The 20,801-nt window shown below is 39.4% G+C and overlaps 1 protein-coding gene across 2 annotated transcripts in view; it reads left to right on the top strand.

The window, feature by feature from the left end:
- The window catches only part of FMN2 (formin 2), a 403,023-nt gene that overhangs the window by 275,003 nt on the left and 107,219 nt on the right, over positions 1 to 20,801 (top strand). For both annotated transcript variants that reach the window (XM_033196220.1, XM_033196221.1), the window contains one exon: positions 6,981 to 7,073. In XM_033196220.1, coding sequence (XP_033052111.1) covers positions 6,981 to 7,073 — 93 coding nt within the window. The remainder of the gene's footprint in view (positions 1 to 6,980; positions 7,074 to 20,801) is intronic.

Below are 20,801 nucleotides of genomic sequence, written 5' to 3'. Positions count from 1 at the left end.
GAAAATGAAATAATTGTGACCAGTAATGGAAACATTAGCCTTCCTTGCCTCTGGTTTTTAGGTTTTGCAAATCAGTCAAGGTGAAAGATTAGATTTTTTTTTTCCCATGCTAGTGTATGTTATTAAACATGAAGCTAATAGGATTTTACTTTCCTCATTGGGATTGAAAAGTTATTATTTACTTTCCTCATTGGGATTGAAAAATCATTACTTAAAGATTATAATGTAGTAGAAGACAAGCTCCCTGAGGACAGGGGTTTTGTCAGTTCTGTTTGTGGCAGTAATCAGTGCCTAGAGCAGTCCCTTGAATCAGTAGATAGTTGATCGATGTCTGTGTCATGTGTACATTAAAAACTGCTCAGAGGCCGGTAGTAATCTCAGCACTTTGGAAGGCCAAAGCAGGTGGATCACCTGAGGTCAGGAGTTCAAGAACAGCCTGGCCAACATGATGAACCCCTGTCTCCACTAAAAATACAAAAATTAACAGGGCTTGGTGGTAGGCGCCTATAATCCCAGCTACTTGGGAGGCTGAGGCACAAGAACCGCTTGAACCGGCAGATGGAGGTTGCAGTGAGCTGAGATCATGCCACTGCACTCCAGCCTGGGCAACAGAGCAAGACTTTGTCTCAAAAAAATAAAAATTAAAAAAAAAAAACTGCTCAGAGACTTTTGGGAACACTGTGTCACCTGATGTTGCTAGAAATAATTCACTGAAATGATAAGCTTTTTGATGTGCTGCTGAATCCGGTTTGCCAGTATTTTATTGAGGATTTTTGCATCAATGTTCATCAGGGATATTGGTCTAAAATTTTCTTTTTTTGTTGTGTCTCTGCCAGGCTTTGGCATCAGGATGATGTTGGCCTCATAAAATGAGTTAGGGAGGATTCCCTCTTTTTCAATTGATTGGAATAGTTTCAGAAGGAATGGTACCAGCTCCTCTTTGTACCTCTGGTAGAATTCAGCTGTGAATCCATCTGGTCCTGGACTTTTTTTGGTTGGTATGCTATTAATTATTGCCTCAATTTCAGGGCCTGCTATTGGTCTATTCAGGGATTCAACTTCTTCCTGGTTTAGCCTTGGAAGAGTGTAAGTGTCCAGGAAATTATCCATTTCTTCTAGATTTTCTAGTTGATTTGCGTAGAGGTGTTTATAGTATTCTCTGATGGTAGTTTGTATTTCTGTGGGGTCGGTGGTGATATCCCCTTTATCATTTTTTATTGCGTCTATTTGATTCTTCTCTTTTCTTTTTTATTAGTCTTGCTAGCGGTCTGTCAATTTTGTTGATTTTTTCAAAAAACCAACTCCTGGATTCATTGATTTTTTGGAGGGTTTTTGTGTCTCTATCTCCTTCAGTTCTGCTCTGATCTTAGTTATTTCTTGCCTTCTGCTAGCTTTTGAATGTGTTTGCTCTTGCTTCTCCAGTTCTTTTAATTGTGATGTTAGAGTGTCAATTTTAGATTTTTCCAGCTTTCACTTGTGGGCATTTAGTGCTATAAATTTCCCTCTACACACTGCTTTAAATGTGTCCCAGAGATTCTGGTATGTTGTATCTTTGTTCTCATTGGTTTCAAAGAACATCTTTATTTCTGCCTTCATTTCATTATGTACCCAGTAGTCATTCAGGGGCAGGTTGTTCAGTTTCCATGTAGTTGAGCGGTTTTGATTGAGTTTCTTAGTCCTGAGTTCTAGTTTGATTGCACTGTGGTCTGAGAGACAGTTTGTTATAATTTCTGTTCTTTTACTTTTGCTAAGGAGTGCTTTACTTCCAATTATGTGGTCAATTTTGGAATAAGTGTGATGTGGGGCTGTGAAGAATGTATATTCTGTTGATTTGGGGTGGAGAGTTCTATAGATGTCTATTAGGTCCGCTTGGTGCAGAGATGAGTTCAATTCCTGGATATCCTTGTTAACTTTCTGTCTCGTTGATCTGTCTAATGTTGACAGTGGAGTGTTGAAGTCTCCCATTATTACTGTATGGGAGTCTAAGCCTCTTTGTAAGTCTCTAAGGACTTGCTTTATGAATCTGGGTGCTCCTGTATTGAGTGCATATATATTTAGGAGAGTTAGCTCTTCCTGTTGAATTGATCCCTTTACCATTATGTAATGGCCTTCTTTGTCTCTTTTGATCTTTGATGGTTTAAAGTCTATTTTATCAGAGACTAGGATTGCAACCCCTGCTTTTTTTTGTTCTCCATTTGCTTGGCAGATCTTCCTCCATCCCTTTATTTTGAGCCTATGTATGTCTCTGCATGTGAGATGGGTCTCCTGAATACAGCAGACTGATGGGTCTTGACTCTTGATCCAGTTTGCCAGTCTGTGTCTTTTAATTGGAGCATTTAGTCCATTAACATTTAAGGTTAATATTGTTATGTGTAAACTTGATCCTGCCATTATGATATTAACTGGTTTTTTTGCTCGTTAGTTGATGCAGTTTCTTCCTAGCCTCGATGGTCTTTACATTTTGGCATGTTTTTGCAATGGCTGGTACCGGTTGTTCCTTTCCATGTTTAGGGCTTCCTTCAGGGTCTCTTGTAAGGCAGGCCTGGTGGTGACAAAATCTCTAAGCATTTGCTTATCTGTAAAGGATTTTATTTCTCCTTCACTGATGAAACTTAGTTTGGCTGGATATGAAATTCTGGGTTTAAAATTCTTTTCTTTAAGAATGTTGAATATTGGCCCCCACTCTCTTCTGGCTTGTAGAGTTTCTGCTGAGAGGTCTGCTGTTATTCTGATGGGCTTCCCTTTGTGGGTAACCCAACCTTTCTCTCTGGCTGCCCTTAAGATTTTTTTCCTTCATTTCAACTTTGGTGAATCTGGCAATTATGTGTCTTGGAGTTGCTCTTCTGGAGGAGTATCTTTGTGGTGTTCTCTGTATTTCCTGAATTTGAATGTTGGCCTGCCCTACTAGGTTGGGGAAGTTCTCCTGGATGCTATCCTGAAGAGTGTTTTCCAACTTGGTTCCATTTTCCCCCTCACTTTCAGGCACCCCAATCAGACGTAGATTTGGTCTTTTTACATAATCCCATACTTCTTGCAGGCTTTGTTCATTTCTTTTTCTTCTTTTTTCTTTTGGTTTCCCTTCTCGCTTCATTTCATTCATTTGATCCTCAATCACTGACACTGTTTCTTCCAGTTGATCAAGTCGGTTACTGAAGCTTGTGGATTTGTCACGTATTTCTCGTGTCATGGTTTTCATCTCTGTCATTTCATTTATGACCTTCTCTGCATTAATTATTCTAGCTATCAATTCTTCCACTCTTTTTTCAAGATTTTTAGTTTCTTTGCGCTGGGTACGTAATTCCTCCTTTAGCTCTGAGAAGTTTGATGGACTGAAGCCTTCTTCTCTCATCTCGTCAAAGTCATTCTCTGACCAGCTTTGATCCGTTGCTGGCGATGAGCTGCGCTCCTTTGCAGGGGGAGATGCGCTCTTATTTTTTGAATTTCCAGCTTTTCTGCCCTGCTTCTTCCCCATCTTTGTGGTTTTATCTGCCTCTGGTCTTTGATGATGGTGACATACTGATGCGGTTTTGGTATAGGTGTTCTTCCTGTTTGATAGTTTTCCTTCTAATAGTCAGGACCCTCAGCTGTAGGTCTATTGGAGATTGCTTGAGGTCCACTCCAGACCCTGTTTGCCTGGGTATCAGCAGCAGAGGTTGCAAAAGATAGAATATTGCTGAACAGCGAGTGTACCTGTCTGATTCTTACTTTGGGAGCTTCCTCTCAGGGGTGTACTCCACCCTGTGAGGTGTGGGGTGTCAGACTGCCCCTAGTGGGGGATGTCTCCCAGTTAGGCTACTCAGGGGTCAGGGACCCACTTGAGCAGGCAGTCTGTCCGTTCTCAGATCTCAACCTCCACGTTGGGAGATCCACTGCTCTCTTCAAAGCTGTCAGACAGAGTCGTTCGGGTCTGCACAGGCCTCTGCTGCTTTCCCTGTTGTTTTTTTTAGCTGTGCCCTGTCCCCAGAGGTGGAGTCTACAGAGACAGGCCGGTTTCCTTGAGCTGCTGTGAGCTCCACCCAGTTCGAGCTTCCCAGTGGCTTTGTTTACCTACTTAAGCCTCAGCAATGGCGGGCGCCCCTCCCCCAGTCTCACTGCTGCCTTGCGGTTAGATTGCAGACTGCTGTGCTAGCAATGAGGGAGGCTCTGTGGCCGTGGGACCCTCCCGGCCAGGTGTGGGTATAATCTCCTGGTGTGCCTGTTTGCTTAAAGCGCAGTATTGGGGTGGGAACTACCCGATTTTCCAGGTGTTGTGTGTCTCAGTTCGCCTGGCTAGGAAAAGGGATTCCCTTCCCCCTTGCGCTTCCAGGTGAGGCGATGCCTCGCCCTGCTTCAGCTCTCACTGGTCGGGCTGCAGCAGCTGACCAGCACCGATTGTCCGGCACTCCCTAGTGAGATGACCCCAGTACCTCAGTTGAAAATGCAGAAATCACCGGTCTTCTGTGTCGCTCGCGCCGGGAGTTGGAGACTGGAGCTGTTCCTATTCGGCCATCTTCAATACTTGGTCAGAGATTTTATTAAACTCACTACCATATAATGCAACTAAGATCTAAAAAGGTTAGATAATTAGCCCCAAATCATAAGGCACATTCAGTGGGTGGGTGACCTGGAATTTTAAACCCTGTCTGCTAGATTTCAACATCTCAAATGTTATTTCCACTTAAGTAACTATTTATACAGCAACTAACCCATCCAACAGCAATTTATTGCCTAAGTCAGGCACAAATGGAAATAAGATGGATTTCCTTTCAAGTAGCTCAGTCTAGTGGGGCAGAAGACACACAGTTACAAATAACTTTAATATAGTGTGGTAGTTGATACTGAATCCCACCTCCTCAGCTTGCGAACTATAGAAATGTGGGCAATCTCTTTGTAGTTCATTTTTCTCTGATGTAAAGTAAGCATGTGAATCATCTACTTCAAAGGGTTTTATGAGGATTGAATGGAACAGTACGAGTAACATGCTTAATACTATCCCTGGCATGTAGAAAGTACTCAGTAAATGACAGCCTTAATTCTGTATACACGAGATGCCCTGGAATCACCAAAGAGGGACACCTCATCCTGCTTGGAGACAGGTGGCAGGGAATGGAGAAAAGCAGGCCCTGTGGGGAGGTCAGAGAATGCTTTTCAGGGGCAGTTACATCTGGAGATTAACATTTGCATTGAGTCTGCGGAAGATACCAGGACTAGAGGGAGGTGGGTGATTTGAAAGACGGTTGGGAAGTTGACATTGCAGTGAGTGCTACAAGTCATGGTGTAGGCTTTGCAATTCTTCCTGTATTCAGAGTGTAGCTGAGAGGGCGGAGGTCACGGAACAGTTTTAGATTGGGTCTCTTCTGGATGCTTTTAAGGCTATGAGGAGGAGCATGGATCTGTGGAATACTGGAGATGGGAAGCCAAGGGTAAGAGGATTTCACAGTAGCCTCAATAGGAACAATGAGGGCATTTGTACCAGAATAGAACAGGAATGGAGAGGATGGGGTCAACTGAAGAATGGAGGTAAAAACAACAGGATGTTGGAATAAAGAGAAGGAGTTGAGAATGAGTCTCCTGTTTTGGCTTAAGTTACTTAGGTCAGGTGGTGGTGCTACCAGTGAAGGGCGAATAAGGGAGGTGGCAGGTTTAGAGAAGTCCATGAGGAATTCTGTTCGGGTGAAAGTTTCGTGTGTTGAGTCTGGAGCTATGAAATACATGGGCTATGGATATGGGTTAGAAATTCTCCGGCATCCAACCTGCAAGAGGTTACCTGGGCACAGGTAAGGGATAAGAAGCAGACGGGCAGAGAGAACCCTGGATCTGCCTACACTGGTCTTAGATTTTACTAAGCCCAAAGTCATCCACATTTGCTGGGAAGAATGTGCACTAATAATACAGCCTTCCTAGATTCCCATGCTTAAACTAATGACCTGGAGGGAAAAAAGAGAAAACTGTAGCTTTATAAAAGAAAGAAAATATATTAGAAGTGCAATGACAAAGTCTCCTGGGAGAAACGGCAACCTTGCCTTAAGAACTGTAGTGAGAGGTTTTGCGTTTGTGTTTTTTTTCATGAGATGTGTTCTATCCAAAGTTTTGTGTTTAAATATGTACTTTTCATTATTGAATTACTTCCTAACTGGCTCTGGTTTCTTACTGTCACCATAATGGCACACATTGCTTCAGAAATCTTCTTAGAGGTACTTCTTGATATTAATCCAAGTGGAATCTGTAGACTACCTAAGACATTCATGATTCCACAGGCATGAAAAGAGGGTAAACTTTCGTGTTAGATCAGGCTTTCAGTTATGAATGTGCTGCTTGTTATCTGTGGACCCTTGAGCAAATTAGTGCCTTATTTGAGCCTTAACTTTCTCAGTTGTAAAAGGAAGTAATAATGTCTGCTTTATGGGCTTAATTCTAAGGGTTATGTTAAATAATGGATAAAATGCATCTGACATGTAATAGATGCTCTAAAATTATTGGATGCTATACTAACGTTACCACCCATGTTATTATTTTTTATTTTTCAGAAATTTGGTCTTTAGGAATAAATTTTTATTATCAGTCAGTTGATAATAATGATGATGATGATAGAAAATAGTTACATATTGCTTTACTCTGTGCCAGGCATTATTCTAACACTTTACGTCTCTTAACAGATGTGATCCTTATAACTGCACTGTGAGGCAGGCTCTGCTATCATGCCCATTTTACAGATGAAGAGACTGAGATTTAGAGGTTATATAACATGCCCAACTGATTGGTTTGGGAATAATCAAACTGAGATGATAAATTCTGCACAATTTCTTTTTACAGCCCTCTAAAAGGAAGCCTTGATCATCGGCTTCTCATGTCCGTATTTGGATGTTTCCAAAATGTGTGCAGAACATATGCTGATTAGGGGAGTTAACAGAATTTTCTAACATTAGCTAAGATGTTTTCAAAATTGCCTTAATGCTCCACTAACAGTGTGACACTCTAAATAATGTTCTGTCTAATTTCAGCCTGTGAAGTTGAAGCGGGGAAAGTATACCAGGTCTCCTCAAAAGAGCACATGCAGCCTTTTAAAGAAAACATGGAACAATTTATTATTCAAGGTAAATTCCAAAGAGATGTGTTATGTTTTTCTCCCCTTTCAGCAAAAAAAAAAAAAAAAAAAAAAAGGTAAAAGGCATTGTTTGAAAAATACATATTGCTTTAAAAGGGCTTATTTTGACATTACAGAAAAACAGATTAAGTTGAATTATGAGTCACAGAGTTGTAAGAGGCTAGCAATTTGATAAACATGCTATTTTGTGGATAATGTTCATTATTAATGTTTGCTTGCATGACAGTAAATACACTAGATATTAGTTAAAATAACTCATCTTTGTAAGACATTAACAATTCTATGCTTTTTGTGATAGAAAATTAGATGGTATTATTTTACATTTTAATTGTGCTGATGACCTCATTTCAACCTGGTATTTATTTGGCTTGTCAAAACATTGTATCCAGAGAACAGACTATATTGATGTTGTTCAGATCTTCAGAGCGTTATTTGCAGTTTTTTAATGGGATACACCAATACTTCTGGATATTCAACACCTTTCTTCCAGGGAGCTTAAAAACGTTATAAATATTATCTCATGGACTCTTCCTGCATTTCTAGGAGATAGGCAGGGATGGAAAATTTTAGAAGACAATAAAGAAACAAAAAAAAATTTAAGAGGAAAACATCTATTAAAAGTCTTGATGTTTGAAATCACTGAAACTTTTAATTATATCAAAGCATTTACTACTCAAAATATTTCAACTTTGGAATGTTCCATCTCCTCTGAAGATCAGATTTGTATCATGCCACGCTCTGGGAAAGTTCTTTCTGTTTCAGGAATTCTCCTAGAGGCTGACATGGCTTGAGACTGAGGCCAAGAAAACTCTGAAGATTGGCTCCATACTTTATTTTGTTCTAGGTTGTTCAAGTGTCATTAATGATGACTTACAATGAATTAGTCATACTACAATTTGATTAAATGTTAGGCACAGTTTTTTTTAAGATGGGAAAATACTATTTAATCATTTAAGATAATTGTGAAGATTGAAACAGAACTCTGGTGAAACTCATAAATCAAGGTGAATGTCATTTTCAAATTCCGAGGTCTTCATGACTTAGAGTGGAAAATCTGCTCATTGATTCTTAAAGGATCCTTTGACTGAAATCGTTAGTCCTATAGTAAATATTAGTGAACATTTTGTAAACTCATTCTACTCTTAGTAGTGAATAAAAGTGAATCGTGCTTTTTCCATCTAGTGGGTTTGTGGAGTCAAGAATATGTAGCACATTTTAAAAAAATGTAACAGGAAATAATATAGGTAAAAGCATAGAATATTCATTTTTGTCGTATAAGAAGAAAGGAATCCTTAATCCTAGGATTTATTCAAAAAAGCAATCAAGCAATTCACTGGATTTCACATACAAAATGTAAACAAGTGTCACGCTTATTCTTGGTCACGTGATATGTGATTTATTATATAATATTTTGAATCCACAATTTATAGACCAGGCATTGAGACTGGTGTTTTCCATGCTGAATAGTGAAATTATATTTTGCAACACATGTGCTTTCAAAACACAGACTGTCAGCCAAATATCATATCTCTGGTAGTCATTTATAATGATTTGAAAAACAGAGGTGTTTAGGATTTGTCTAGTGGTTCCCTGGTAGGAAAGATGGGATTGCCCAGTCATACTAAATGTGTAAGTAAGTATCTCTTCGGATTTTAACAACCTTTCAGATTTTTTTTTTTTTTTTGAGATGGAGTCTCATACTGTCACTGGACTGGTGTGTAGTGGTGCGATCTCAGCTCACTGCAACCTCCACCTCCGAGGTTCAAGTGATTCTCCTGCCTCAGCCTCCCGAGTAGCTGCAATTACAGGCACCTGCCACCATGCTCGGCTAATTTTTTGTATTTTTAATAGAGACGGGGTTTCATTATGTTGGCCAGGCTATTCTTGAACTCCTGACCTTGTGATCCACCCACCTCGGCCTCCCAGAGTGCTGGGATTACAGGCGTGAGCCACCGCGCCCAGCCAGGAAGATCTTTTAACCTCCTTATTATGAAACTCAGATATTAACTCTTTTTTCTACTACTCCATGTTAAATGAAAACAATGTTGTAAGGATACTAACCTATATACTGTATTCTTAGAAGCAGGAAATGCTTCACCTTTTTGCTGTTAAGTTAAACAAGGTGAGTCTGGCCGGGCGCAGTGGCTCAAGCCTGTAATCCCAGCACTTTGGGAGGCCGAGACGGGTGGATCACAAGGTCAGGAGATCGAGACCATCCTGGCTAACACGGTGAAACCCCGTCTCTACTAAAAATACAAAAACTAGCCGGGCGAGGTGGCGGGCGCCTGTAGTCCCAGCTACTCGGGAGGCTGAGGCAGGAGAATGGCGTGAACCCGGGAGGTGGAGCTTGCAGTGAGCTGAGATCCGGCCACTGCACTCCAGCCCTGGCGACAGAGCGAGACTCCGCCTCAAAAACAAAACAAAACAAAACAAAAACAAGGTGAGTCTTCATGGCACCCCTTCCACCACTTTCAGTTGCCTTTTTATTTCTTCTCTGCATCTGCTCTTTTTTGTTCATTTAAAAATTATTTTAATGCTTTCAATATGCCCTGCTATTCTATTGGGTATGATTTACAGCAGTGAATGAGAAAATGTATGTGTCTTAATGGACCTTACATTCTGCATTACCTGGAAGACAGGTTATAACAACAACATAAACAACAACAGAAAATTTTTTGAAAAAAACCTGTGTACATCAAATGTGTGTAGATCAAGTGTGTTAACAATATGAAAGAATAAAAGTCTCACTTTAAGCATAGTCACTCTCAAAGCTGTTTTCAATAACATGTAGGGAAACAATGGAGTTCCAAATATGTTTCCTGTTCTAGTCCATTTTCATACTGCTATAAAGAACTGCCCGAGACTGGGTAATTTATAAAGAAAAGATGTTTAATTGACTCACAGTCAGCAAGTCTGGGGAGGCCTCAGGAAACTTACAATCATGGCAGAAGACAAAGGGGAAGAAGGCACCTTCTTTACAAGGTGGCAGGCAGGAGAAGTGCTTAGCGAAGAGGGAAGAGCCCCTTATGAAAAAACCATTCGATTTCGCGAGAACTCGCTCCCTATCATAAGAACGGCATGGGGAAACTGTCCCCGTGATTCAATGACCTCCACCTCATCTCTCCCATGACGTATGGATTATGGGCATTACAGTTCAAGATGAGATTTGAGTGGGGACACAAAGCCTAACCATATTATTTCCCTTCAAATAAATTTGTAAGGCCAGGCCCAGTGGCTCTCTCCCATAATCCCAGCACGTTGGGAGGCTAAAGTGCATGGATCACATGAGGCCAGGAGTTTAAGACCAGCCTGAAACCCCATCTCTACTGAAAATACAAAAGTTAGCTGAGTATGGTGGTGCACATCTGTATTCCCAGCTACTCAGGAGGCTAAGGCATGAGAATCACTTGAACCCGGGAGGCAGAGATTGCAGTGAGCTGAGATTGTGCCACTGCACTCCAACCTGGGAGACAGAGCAAGACTCTGTCTCAAAATTTTAAAATAAAGGTAAATTTTAAAGGATGTAGCCAATTCCTTTGCCCTCATGTTTCTTCTAGTTTATCAGGACATGATTCTAAAATTAAAATTATAAACTAAAGAAAATACCATCTTAGCACAAACAAATGCCAAATCTTTGCTTATAACTAGGCTTCCATCAATAATAGTATTCTTACATCGGCCTCTGTGCTTAGATTCATTTATATGGGTATGATTACATATATATATATATATATATATATATATATATTTTTTTTTTTTTTTTTTTTTTTTGAGACGGAGTCTCTCTCTGTCACCCAGGCTGGAGTGCAGTGGTTGGATCTCGGCTCACTGCAAGCTCCGCCTCCCGGGTTTACACCATTCTCCTGCCTCAGCCTCTTGAGTAGCTGGGACTACAGGCGCCCGCCACCTCGCCCGGCTAGTCTTTTGTATTTTTTAGTAGAGACGGGGTTTCACCGTGTTAGCCAGGATGGTCTCGATCTCCTGACCTCGTGATCCATATACAAGCAGAGTCTTTTTTAATGTGCCTCATCCTCAAAATCTAAAATCTCTTGAGCAATTCAAGAAGCTATGCCTAATACTGCCCAAATGTCTTTATTGCATTAGCTGCCTCTGTATAACAGAAACATCTCTTATCCCTGTAATTCAGCTATTGTGTGGTCAGTCTTACAGAATTCATCTAGCCCTGCAACCCATTCAGTTTTCCCTCTATATCTTCCTAGTTCTACTGAAGCCAAGATTTCCTGGTCTCTGTTTAAACACCTCCTCACTGGGAACATCGCTCACCTCTGCCCTAAAAGAGGCATATTTAGAGAATGTAGCCCTCCTGTTGTAAGGCATTCATTGTTTGTAAAGGTGCTAGATTTGTACCCTCCTTAGGAGAATTGAGAATATACTCACTCAAAAATTGTTCTGACCACCACCCGGCTTTATGTTCTTCATAACACTTATCACTGTCTGCAACTGCATCATTTAGTTGTCCCTTGATAGTATAAGCTTCATTAAGAAGGCGATTTTGCTTTGCTTCTTGCTGTAATCCCATACCCAGAACAATGCGCAGTACAGTGTACACTGTCTTGCTCACAAGCATAGGTCCAGCAACCCTCGTTAAGCTCATCTCTTTGCCTTCTCCATATTTGCACCACAGTATTGAGCAGCTGATCATTTTTGTTTGTAGGAAGGTCCTTACAAGGACACTGACTAGTTGTCACTTTAAATTCATGAACCCACTGACAGAACTCATATTTTTCTCGACAATATTACTAGATTGCAAATTGAGCTTTCTCTATTCCTGAGATTCGTTTATATCATCCCTTCCCAAATCTTCGCAATCTTCCTGTTCCATTTACCTGTCTCTAATGATAACCTCGATGAGAAACAGTTACATGATTATACAGAAGCTCCCACACCTACCCACCATCACATCTGCAAACCAACAGCATCTGAATCTATATTTTCTGTGCATCTTTCACTACAAGAGAAGGAAAACCCAGCTCTCATTAAAGGCAGATCCTTACCCACATGCTCTGGACCTGATACTCCTATTTTTATCCAGGAATCCACTCCTAGAGTTACCTCCCCTTTCTCTCTCAACTGCAGTTGTACGTTTTCCTTCTGGGCTTGATTCCTTCAACAACACTTAGATGTACTCTATCTTACAAAGCGTGAAACTATAAGAGGGGTGCTAAATATACACCTGTGGAGAGAACAAGTCTTTTTAGTGACTGTAATATTTGATTATTAGAGGAATGATTGGGGGGTGAGAGAGTGTAAACTACAGAAGGAAAAAAACACAACACAAAGAAATGGACACAAGCAAGTTGGTAGTTGCGTTGTGGGAGGGAGTATAGTGTGATGAGGCTGAATATATATTCCTGGCTGAGGGACTTAGGCTTCATCCAGAAGTCTTGGGGAGCAGAAGTTGCTCTTGGGGAGCAACAGTTTCCCATTGATCAAGGGATCAGTGGGGGCAGATCAGACTTGGAAGCAGGAGACCACTTTTAAGATCGTTATGGTACACTGGTAAAGAAATGAGAAGGCCTTGTACTAAGGAGATGGTGATGGTGCTGAAGAGAGAATAGCAGTGATGGTGCTGAAGACAGAATAGCTGTGAGGGATAATAAAAAGATAGAACCAAACGGACAAGGAGATGATGGGTAGGTGTCTAGATTTTAGGTTTGAGTATCTGGGTGAGTGGGGGTACTAATCATTGAGATAGAGAACATGCATGGAGGGAAAGATTTGAATGGTTGGCATGGTTACCCATATGTAAACATGCAAGTGGGCATCCCCAGTGGACAGTTGGGTATATGAGCTGAACTTGGCATAGAGATCTGAGATTGAGGACTGGACATCTTAAGCACGGTTATTCTTGCATGGATGTGGTCACCTAGGAGGATAGGAAAAAATAGATCCAGGGATAGTATTCAGGAGGAGAATAGCATTTTTAGGATGGACAGAGGAAAACCAGGTTAGTAGTGAGGTAATAGGAAGAAAATTGACAGATTCTTTTGTTACTGAAGCCAGAATTGGGAAGAGTTTTAGAAAAGAGCAAATGCAAATACTCATGGTAGCACATGTTCAAATGCACTGAGTAAATAAGGACTGAACAACATCTGGGCTTGTGGATATGAAGGTGGAGGTCAGTGGACAGAATGTGTTTCTTGGATTGGCATGAGTGGACACTGATTTTCTGAGCTTTTAACGTAGAAGCGAAGAACTAGAGTGCACAGATCTTACTGCGGGACAACTATAACTGATGCATACGTGTTGGACTGAACTCTTTAATCAGAATTACTGTAACTTAGCTTATCTCTATTTTCTGTCACATATGTGACAAGAAACCATATGTGACATAGGATTTTTCTGTTGCAAAACCAACATATGTGATGGTTTTGTTTTTGTGCATGTGAGATGAAGACAACTAATTCTTAATCTCCAGATGGTCATTCAGCATTTATTTGCAGTTTGGTGTTAAATTTTCTATTTTTTTAATAGCAGAAAATGTGGGATATAGAAAGATGAAATAAATGTGATCACTGGGGAATCACGTTTTCCTAATATATCTCTCAGAACTCAGCACACTCCTTCCTTTTTTCTCTCTCTTTATTTTTGAATCTAGTTTGTATTTTCGACAAAGTATACACACAAAAACCGTGTTATCGCTGAACTATAAAGAACCTTAGATGGAATGGATGACCTTTATGTATGGATCTGCTCCTGTTGAAGTCTCTGGGAGAGAAATGCAAGCCTGGTTCTCCTTTGTGGGCCTTCAGTGCCTTTTTAATCATATGGTACAATTTGATAAGTGTATATCTTAAAACTTAAGCTCAACGGTTTTTTGGACAAATGGCAATTTTTTTACAAAGGAGTCGGGGGTTCTCTCCATGCTCTTACATAAAGTCCCTACCGTGATTTTATAAATCAAAAATAGCTAATAGGATTTTTCACTGACCTTGCTCTTCATACTTCTACCCCTGCCTTTTCCCAAACATTTCTTCTTTAAGCATAGTAAATTGTGGCTGAACTAGGGGAACAGAACCACAATGAAAATGCATAAATCTGTAATCACATGCTTATAATTAAAAGAATGTTGAAACCCCAGCTCTTAAATATACAGTCTCTAGTATCGGTAATGCTATACTTGAGAACAAAGCGATGGTGAAAGCAGTGGCTGTTAACTGTGCCAAAGACTGAAAAGCCTAGTAGAAGTGAGTATCTTTCTCAGAAAGGAATATGGAGCAGTACTCTCTACGCGGGGCGGGGTGGGGGTGTGGGGGGGCATGTTTCATGTTGTACTTCTGTTTTTTTCTGAAAATATGATAAAGACACTTTTTCCAGTAATGAAAACAGGTATGTTTGATTTTTTGGTGTAATCTTCCTTCATTGACCATTTAATGTTGAAAAAGAAGCATGATTGTCTTTTAAGCAAACCACTTTTACCATTATGAATTTGGTATGATTTTCTGTAGATTTTTAAATTTCCCTTTTGGAGAAAAACCAAAACACTTGCCTGCTGGTAAATCGCGGGAGTTGGTCTGAGCCCTTGCTTAGCCCCTCCCAGTTTTAAGCTTGAATGAGAGCAGGTCTCTGGCTCCTGCCCCTTTCAGCAGGAGCCTCTTGTCTCATGTGCATGCATGTGCAAGTGTTCCCTGAGCCCCAGGACAGAGGCTGCATCCTAAGGGCTGGTTTTACCCTCTTTTCATTCTGTGTGTACTCCCCCACCTGCCTGTGAAGCTCTCAGGGTCCTGCCAGCTCTACACATCACCCACTCTTTTTCTCCCTTCCCTTTACTATACTGGGGGTTCAGAACTTCCAGCCAGAGCCTCTGCCCTTGTACTACCTTTTCCCCACCCCTGTGTCCCCTGTGCCCCCCAGCCTGCTGCCTGCCTCATGGCTCAGGTGTCCCCATGCTAGTCATGCTGGCCCAGGCTGTAGGAGCAAGCCTGGGAGACTCCCCTGCCTCTGCCACTTTGTGTGGGTAATTGTGCTTTAGGGGAAAGTGGGGGATTCAGTAAATTTCTGGTGTGCAGGTGGGGAGAAAAAAAAGGTCATAGGATAACAATTATTAAGCCTTAATACTATTTCTGCTGTGCTGAAGAATGAAGCAAAGCCATTTATACTCCATGCAATTTTAGTTTCATGACTCTTTAGGTCAGTCCGAGTAGCCATTATTATCCTCATTTTATGACGAGGAAACAAATTCTCAGACGGCTCATTACTTGACTGAAATACAATAGATGGCAAAGTCATGCTGGAATCAAGATCTTTTAAAGGAGGCTGGAGCAGTATTTTAATTTAAAAATCATTGTAATATAGTAAGAGACCCAGATAGGGTAGTTTTGTGGTGTTAGGTGTTAGAAACCATAAATACAGATGAAATCCCATGTAAGATAATCAATTACACTCAAAAGTCACTAATAACCGGACTGCCAAATGATTACACTTTTGTATTAGTGAAACATTCGTGCAGACACCATGAACCAGATGGACAAAGCTCTTTCCCCTATTGTGGTGACAAATGATGATTCCATTTTAAAGGTACCTTTCCTGCCACTCTTAACATTTGAGAAGCATGAATTTGAAGTGATTCTTCTAGAAAGAAAAATAGTTTATATCACCAGTTCTTTCTGAGGGTTAGATTTCCAGCAGCCACAATCATTCATTATATAACCGTAGATGAGACTTGATCAAAGAGCCTCTGAGGGGTGATGGGGAATCGATTCCATATGGGAGTCCCTAACCACCGCCTCCTGCGCATTTCCACTCGGATGCTCCCACCGGCACCTCACACTAAATAGCTCCATAATGTGTTCCATGCTGTGTCTTCAGCACCTAGTACATCACAGACTCCAATAAGGGTTTACTTCACCGATGCATGAAGGAAGGAATGACTGTCAATTCAACACAAGCGTCTCAGTTCTTCTGCCCCGCTTGTGTTCTCTAACACTGGAAATAGTGCTACCACCCGTGTGATTGTCTAAGAGAGAAAGCCGGGCCCCATTCTTCATTTCTCTATGAATGAGTGATGGGAATATTTAAAGAGTGCGTGTATCTGTTATAAAATACAGGACCATAATGGAATGTAAGTCTTCTCACTATTACTGTCCTCTATTTTAACCAATGTTATATTTCATTTCTAGCCTTCCAGAGATAATTTGCATGGATAAGCATGTATGTGCATATATATACACATACACACACATATGTGTGTGTATATATACCACTATAAGTATATATATATGCACGTACATATATATACACACATATATATATCTACACACACATACATATGTATGTGTATATATACTCATAGTGGTATATATACTCATAGTGGTATATATACACATACATATGTATGTGTAGATATATATATGTGTGGCATGCATGAGTAGCAGTGTTGCTATATATGTATATATGTGTATATATGTATATATGTGTATATATGTATATATGTGTATATATACACACACATACATACATACACACACACATTTGTATTTATTTAGTTTTTACTAGTGGTTACATGCTCTATATGTCTTTCTGTCTTTTGTCTTTCCATTTCCATTATGAAATATTTTATATTTCTTTATTTTATATTTTCTATAATATAGAGATAACATATATGCATGTGTATATGTTTTAGATGCACACATACTTATAACATAAAATCTTGTACTATATTCATTTTATGTTGAACACAAAAATCTAACATTATTCTTACACTGTTTATATGAGACAGCCAATCCTCCTCATTTTCTGTAGTCAGCTTTTATAGAGTCACTGTGAACACTGATTTAGTGAATACGAAACCATTGCTCCTATGGGGAAATACAAGGTTAGGTGCTTTCAAGCCTGTGGTCATATTCTTGTCAACTGATTCACTCATAACTTTGTCTTATGTGTGTTTATGTTTAATGACAGCTTATCTAATATATATTGTTCATTCATTAATGTTGAACTCTTGGCTAGCAACACTGCTACTCGTGCCTTAATGAACTTTACTTAACACATGTATTTCTCCATAGGGTACATCACAGCCATCTTGCACATAGGAACACTAGATAGCAATTGAGCACTCTGCTTGGGGGCCATTTAAAACAGTGAAATTACCAAAAATCCCACAAAGATGTGGAAAATGTGGCACAAAATAGATGGTGACAAGGACACTTTTCACAGTGTAAGAGCTGAAACAAGAAGGCAGAGTGTTACCCTGTAAAACCTCAGCTGGAAACATGCTAATTTATATAACAAAAACAAGCTTGTATTATAGATGTGTATGTGTATCTTATAACCTAAATGAGATATAAAGATTTATCCCAATAGCCATATACACCCAGCTCACAGAATAGAATATGATCCATATCTGTCAGTCAGCTCTTCCTTTTATCTTTCCCTAGTCTTATACCTGTGTCCCCTTCAGAGACGACCACTATCCTGAATTTTCTGTTTATCAGTCCAGTGTTTATTCTTTATAGTTCTGCCAAAAATGTAAATCATAACCAATGTATTATTTATAATTTTAGGAACTTTGTGTGACTGGAAATATAAGCATAATCTGCTGCAACTTAGGTTTTTCTCCACTGAACATGATTTTTGAAATTCTTTCATGTTTTTGCATGTGGTTCTATCTTATTAATTTCAACTCTATTGTAGGACTATAATAGCACAGATCATGTATTCTATCCCTTTTTTTTTCCTTTGAGACGGAGTTTCGCTCTTGTTGCCCAGGCTAGAGTACAATGGTGCGATCTCGGCTCACCGCAACCTCTGCCTCCTGGTTTAAAGCGATTCTCCCACCTCAGCCTCCCAAGTAGCTGGGATTACAGTCATGTGCCACCACACCTGGCTAATTTTGTATTTTTAGTAGAGAGGGGGTTTCTCCATGTTGGTCAGGCTGGTCTCGAACTCCCCACCTCAGATGATCTGCCCGCCTCGACCTCCCAAAGTGCTGGGATTACAGGCATGAGCCACCAAGCCTGGCCCTCTATCTCTTTTTTATTGATTATGGAAACTACTTATATGATCATTTGTGTTCACAATTCCTGATCCACATCCATACTCCCTTTTTGTGTTGCAAACCTAGGAGGTCTGCTGAGGCAGGGGACGTGTGAATCTTTAGCCTCAGAGGTAAAGCCAAAGTGTTTTAAAAATGATTACTTCTCATCTGCACTTCTATCAGCAGAGTTCCAATTGTGTTAAATCTTTACCAGCACTGAGTTCTTTGATTTTATTTTTTTTAGTTGTTTTTGACCCAATTGACTCCTTAAAATGGTATTTCATTGAGGTTTTCATCTGCATTTTCTTGATGATTTTTGAGAAATCATTTGTTTTCACACATTTATAGTTGTTTCCTTTTCTCTGTAATGCCTTTGTGAGTCTTTTGGCTGTTGTTTAATAACTTGTCTTTTACTTATTAAGTTATTAGGACATCTTTATATATTTAGGACATTAAAATGTGGTCAGATAAATTTTCCCAAGCCCCACTCCCACTTTGGAGCTTGTCTTTTCATTTTTCTTTTACTGACTATTGATTTTAAAAAGTTCTTTATTTCTATGCAGTGATATCTATCAGCATTTTTCTTGATGGTGCATAAGTTTTGCCTTATTTAAGAAATCCGTTCGGGCGCGGTGGCTCACGCCTGTAATCCCAGTACTTTGAGAAGCTGAGGTGGGTGAATCAAGAGGTCAGGAGATCAAGGCCATCCTCGCTAACACAGTGAAACCCCGTCTCTACTAAAAATACAAAAAATAAGCTGGGCATGGTGGCGGGCACCTGTAGTTCCGGCTACTTGGGAGGCTGAGGCAGGAGAATGGCGTGAACCCAGGAGGCAGAGTTTGCAGTGAGCGGAGGTCATGCCACTGCACTCTAGCCTGGGCGACAGAGCGAGACTCCATCTCCAAAAAAAAAAAAAAAAAAAAAAAGGAAATCCTTTCCTTCTATAAGTTTGTAAAGATAATGTTATTTTCCCAAGAAAATTTTATAGTTTTGCTTTCACATTTAATCCCTCTATTTGAAATTCATTTTTATCTATGATCTGCAATAGGAATCACATTTAATTTTATCTCATATGGATAATGCTGTTTTAGTTGTTTAGTGCCATGTAAGGAATAAGCCATTTTCTCTGTAATATGCTGTACCATTTCTATCATGTAGGAACTTTCCATATATGTATGAGACTTTCTTGGGTTTTCTCTATACTGTTGCATTAGTCTGTTTCCATTATTTATCCTTATAACAAAACCTGTTACTATCCTATTTACTGTAGACTTCTAATAAGTCTTGAAATGTGAAAAGGCTAGATTCCCACCTTCCTTAGATTTATGCTTCTCTTGGTAATTTATTCTGCTATATAATTTAATAATTATGTTGTTAAGTTCCACCAAAAAAATCTATTAGGATTCTGACACAATTACATAGGCTACAGATCAGACTGAGTAGAACTGATCTATACACACACGGAGTAAAATGATGCGTCAAGCAAATTAACATATTTTATCATTTCACATAGGTACCGTGTGTGCACGCATGCACACCCTGCATACTGCTGAATAGATCTCTGGTCATATTTACACTACATAGCTGCGATTTTGTACCTATCTATGAACATGGTACAGACTAGCATTTATTTATGTTTCCTTTAATATCTGCCTAAAAAGTTTAAGATTTCTTTAAGATTTCCATATGTTTTTGTAGAAATATTCCCAAAGACCTCATTTTGGTTTATATTTTGTGAACTGCATTTACTCTATTTTGAAGATATGTAAAATTCAAATGGCTTACATCTTACAAAGTTGTTAAACCCTCTTATTAATTTAACAATTTGAGATTTTAAAAAAATTTTTTTCTGGAGATATCACTGCAAATAATGACGGTTTTATGTATGTATGTATGTATTTGCTTCCTAGTTTCTTTTTTCTTCCTTTTTTCTGGTCATTTTGCACTGTGTTGTACCTTCAGTGTAATATGGACAGAAAGAGTAGGAATGTCATTTCATAAAGGGGCATAATTAGAGGAGTCGAAATAAATATTTTGGCCATCTTTGTAAACAAATTAACACAAATTGATTGGAGGTTTTGTATCATTTCTTTTTCCCCCCTACTACTTTCAAGTGATATTCTGTATCTTTATTGTTTTAGTGCCTACCTCTGATATACTGATATAGTTCTTTTTTTGCATAAAGTATGCAACACAATGTTTATATATATGTATACACACACGGAGTAAAGTGATTTGTCAAGCAAATTAACATATTTTATCATTTCACATAGGTACCGTGTGTGCACGCGTGCGCACCCTGCATACTGCTGAATAGATCTCTGGGCATATTTACGCTACATAGCTGCGATTTTATACCCTTTCACCTCCATCTCCCCACTTCCCTCAACCTCCTGCTATTTCTACTCTTTGTTTCTAGGTATGCAAGTTTTTGGTTTTATTTTTAGTTGAGATTTCACATATAAGTGAGAACAAGCAATATTTTTCTGTTAACACAATTATTTAACAAAGTCTAAAGTTGCTGTCTTTACTTCCCTCTAAACAAATTCTTAGCATGTTTTAATGCTAATCTTGCCATTTAAATGCCATTCCTTTCCATTGTTTTAGTTTCATTTTATATTGTCTGTTACCCCTAAAATATAGAATTATTATTATTTGTCTTCATTTTTTGTTTAAATGTAACCAATACCATTGTCTTTGCTCATGATTCCTTCACATTAT

Source organism: Trachypithecus francoisi, unplaced genomic scaffold (assembly GCF_009764315.1).
Source record: "Trachypithecus francoisi isolate TF-2019V2 unplaced genomic scaffold, Tfra_2.0 Lachesis_group5, whole genome shotgun sequence".
Classification (NCBI taxonomy): Eukaryota; Metazoa; Chordata; class Mammalia; order Primates; family Cercopithecidae; genus Trachypithecus; species Trachypithecus francoisi.
Note: the sequence above shows the minus strand (reverse complement) of the source record. Positions and strands in the feature narration are given on the sequence as shown.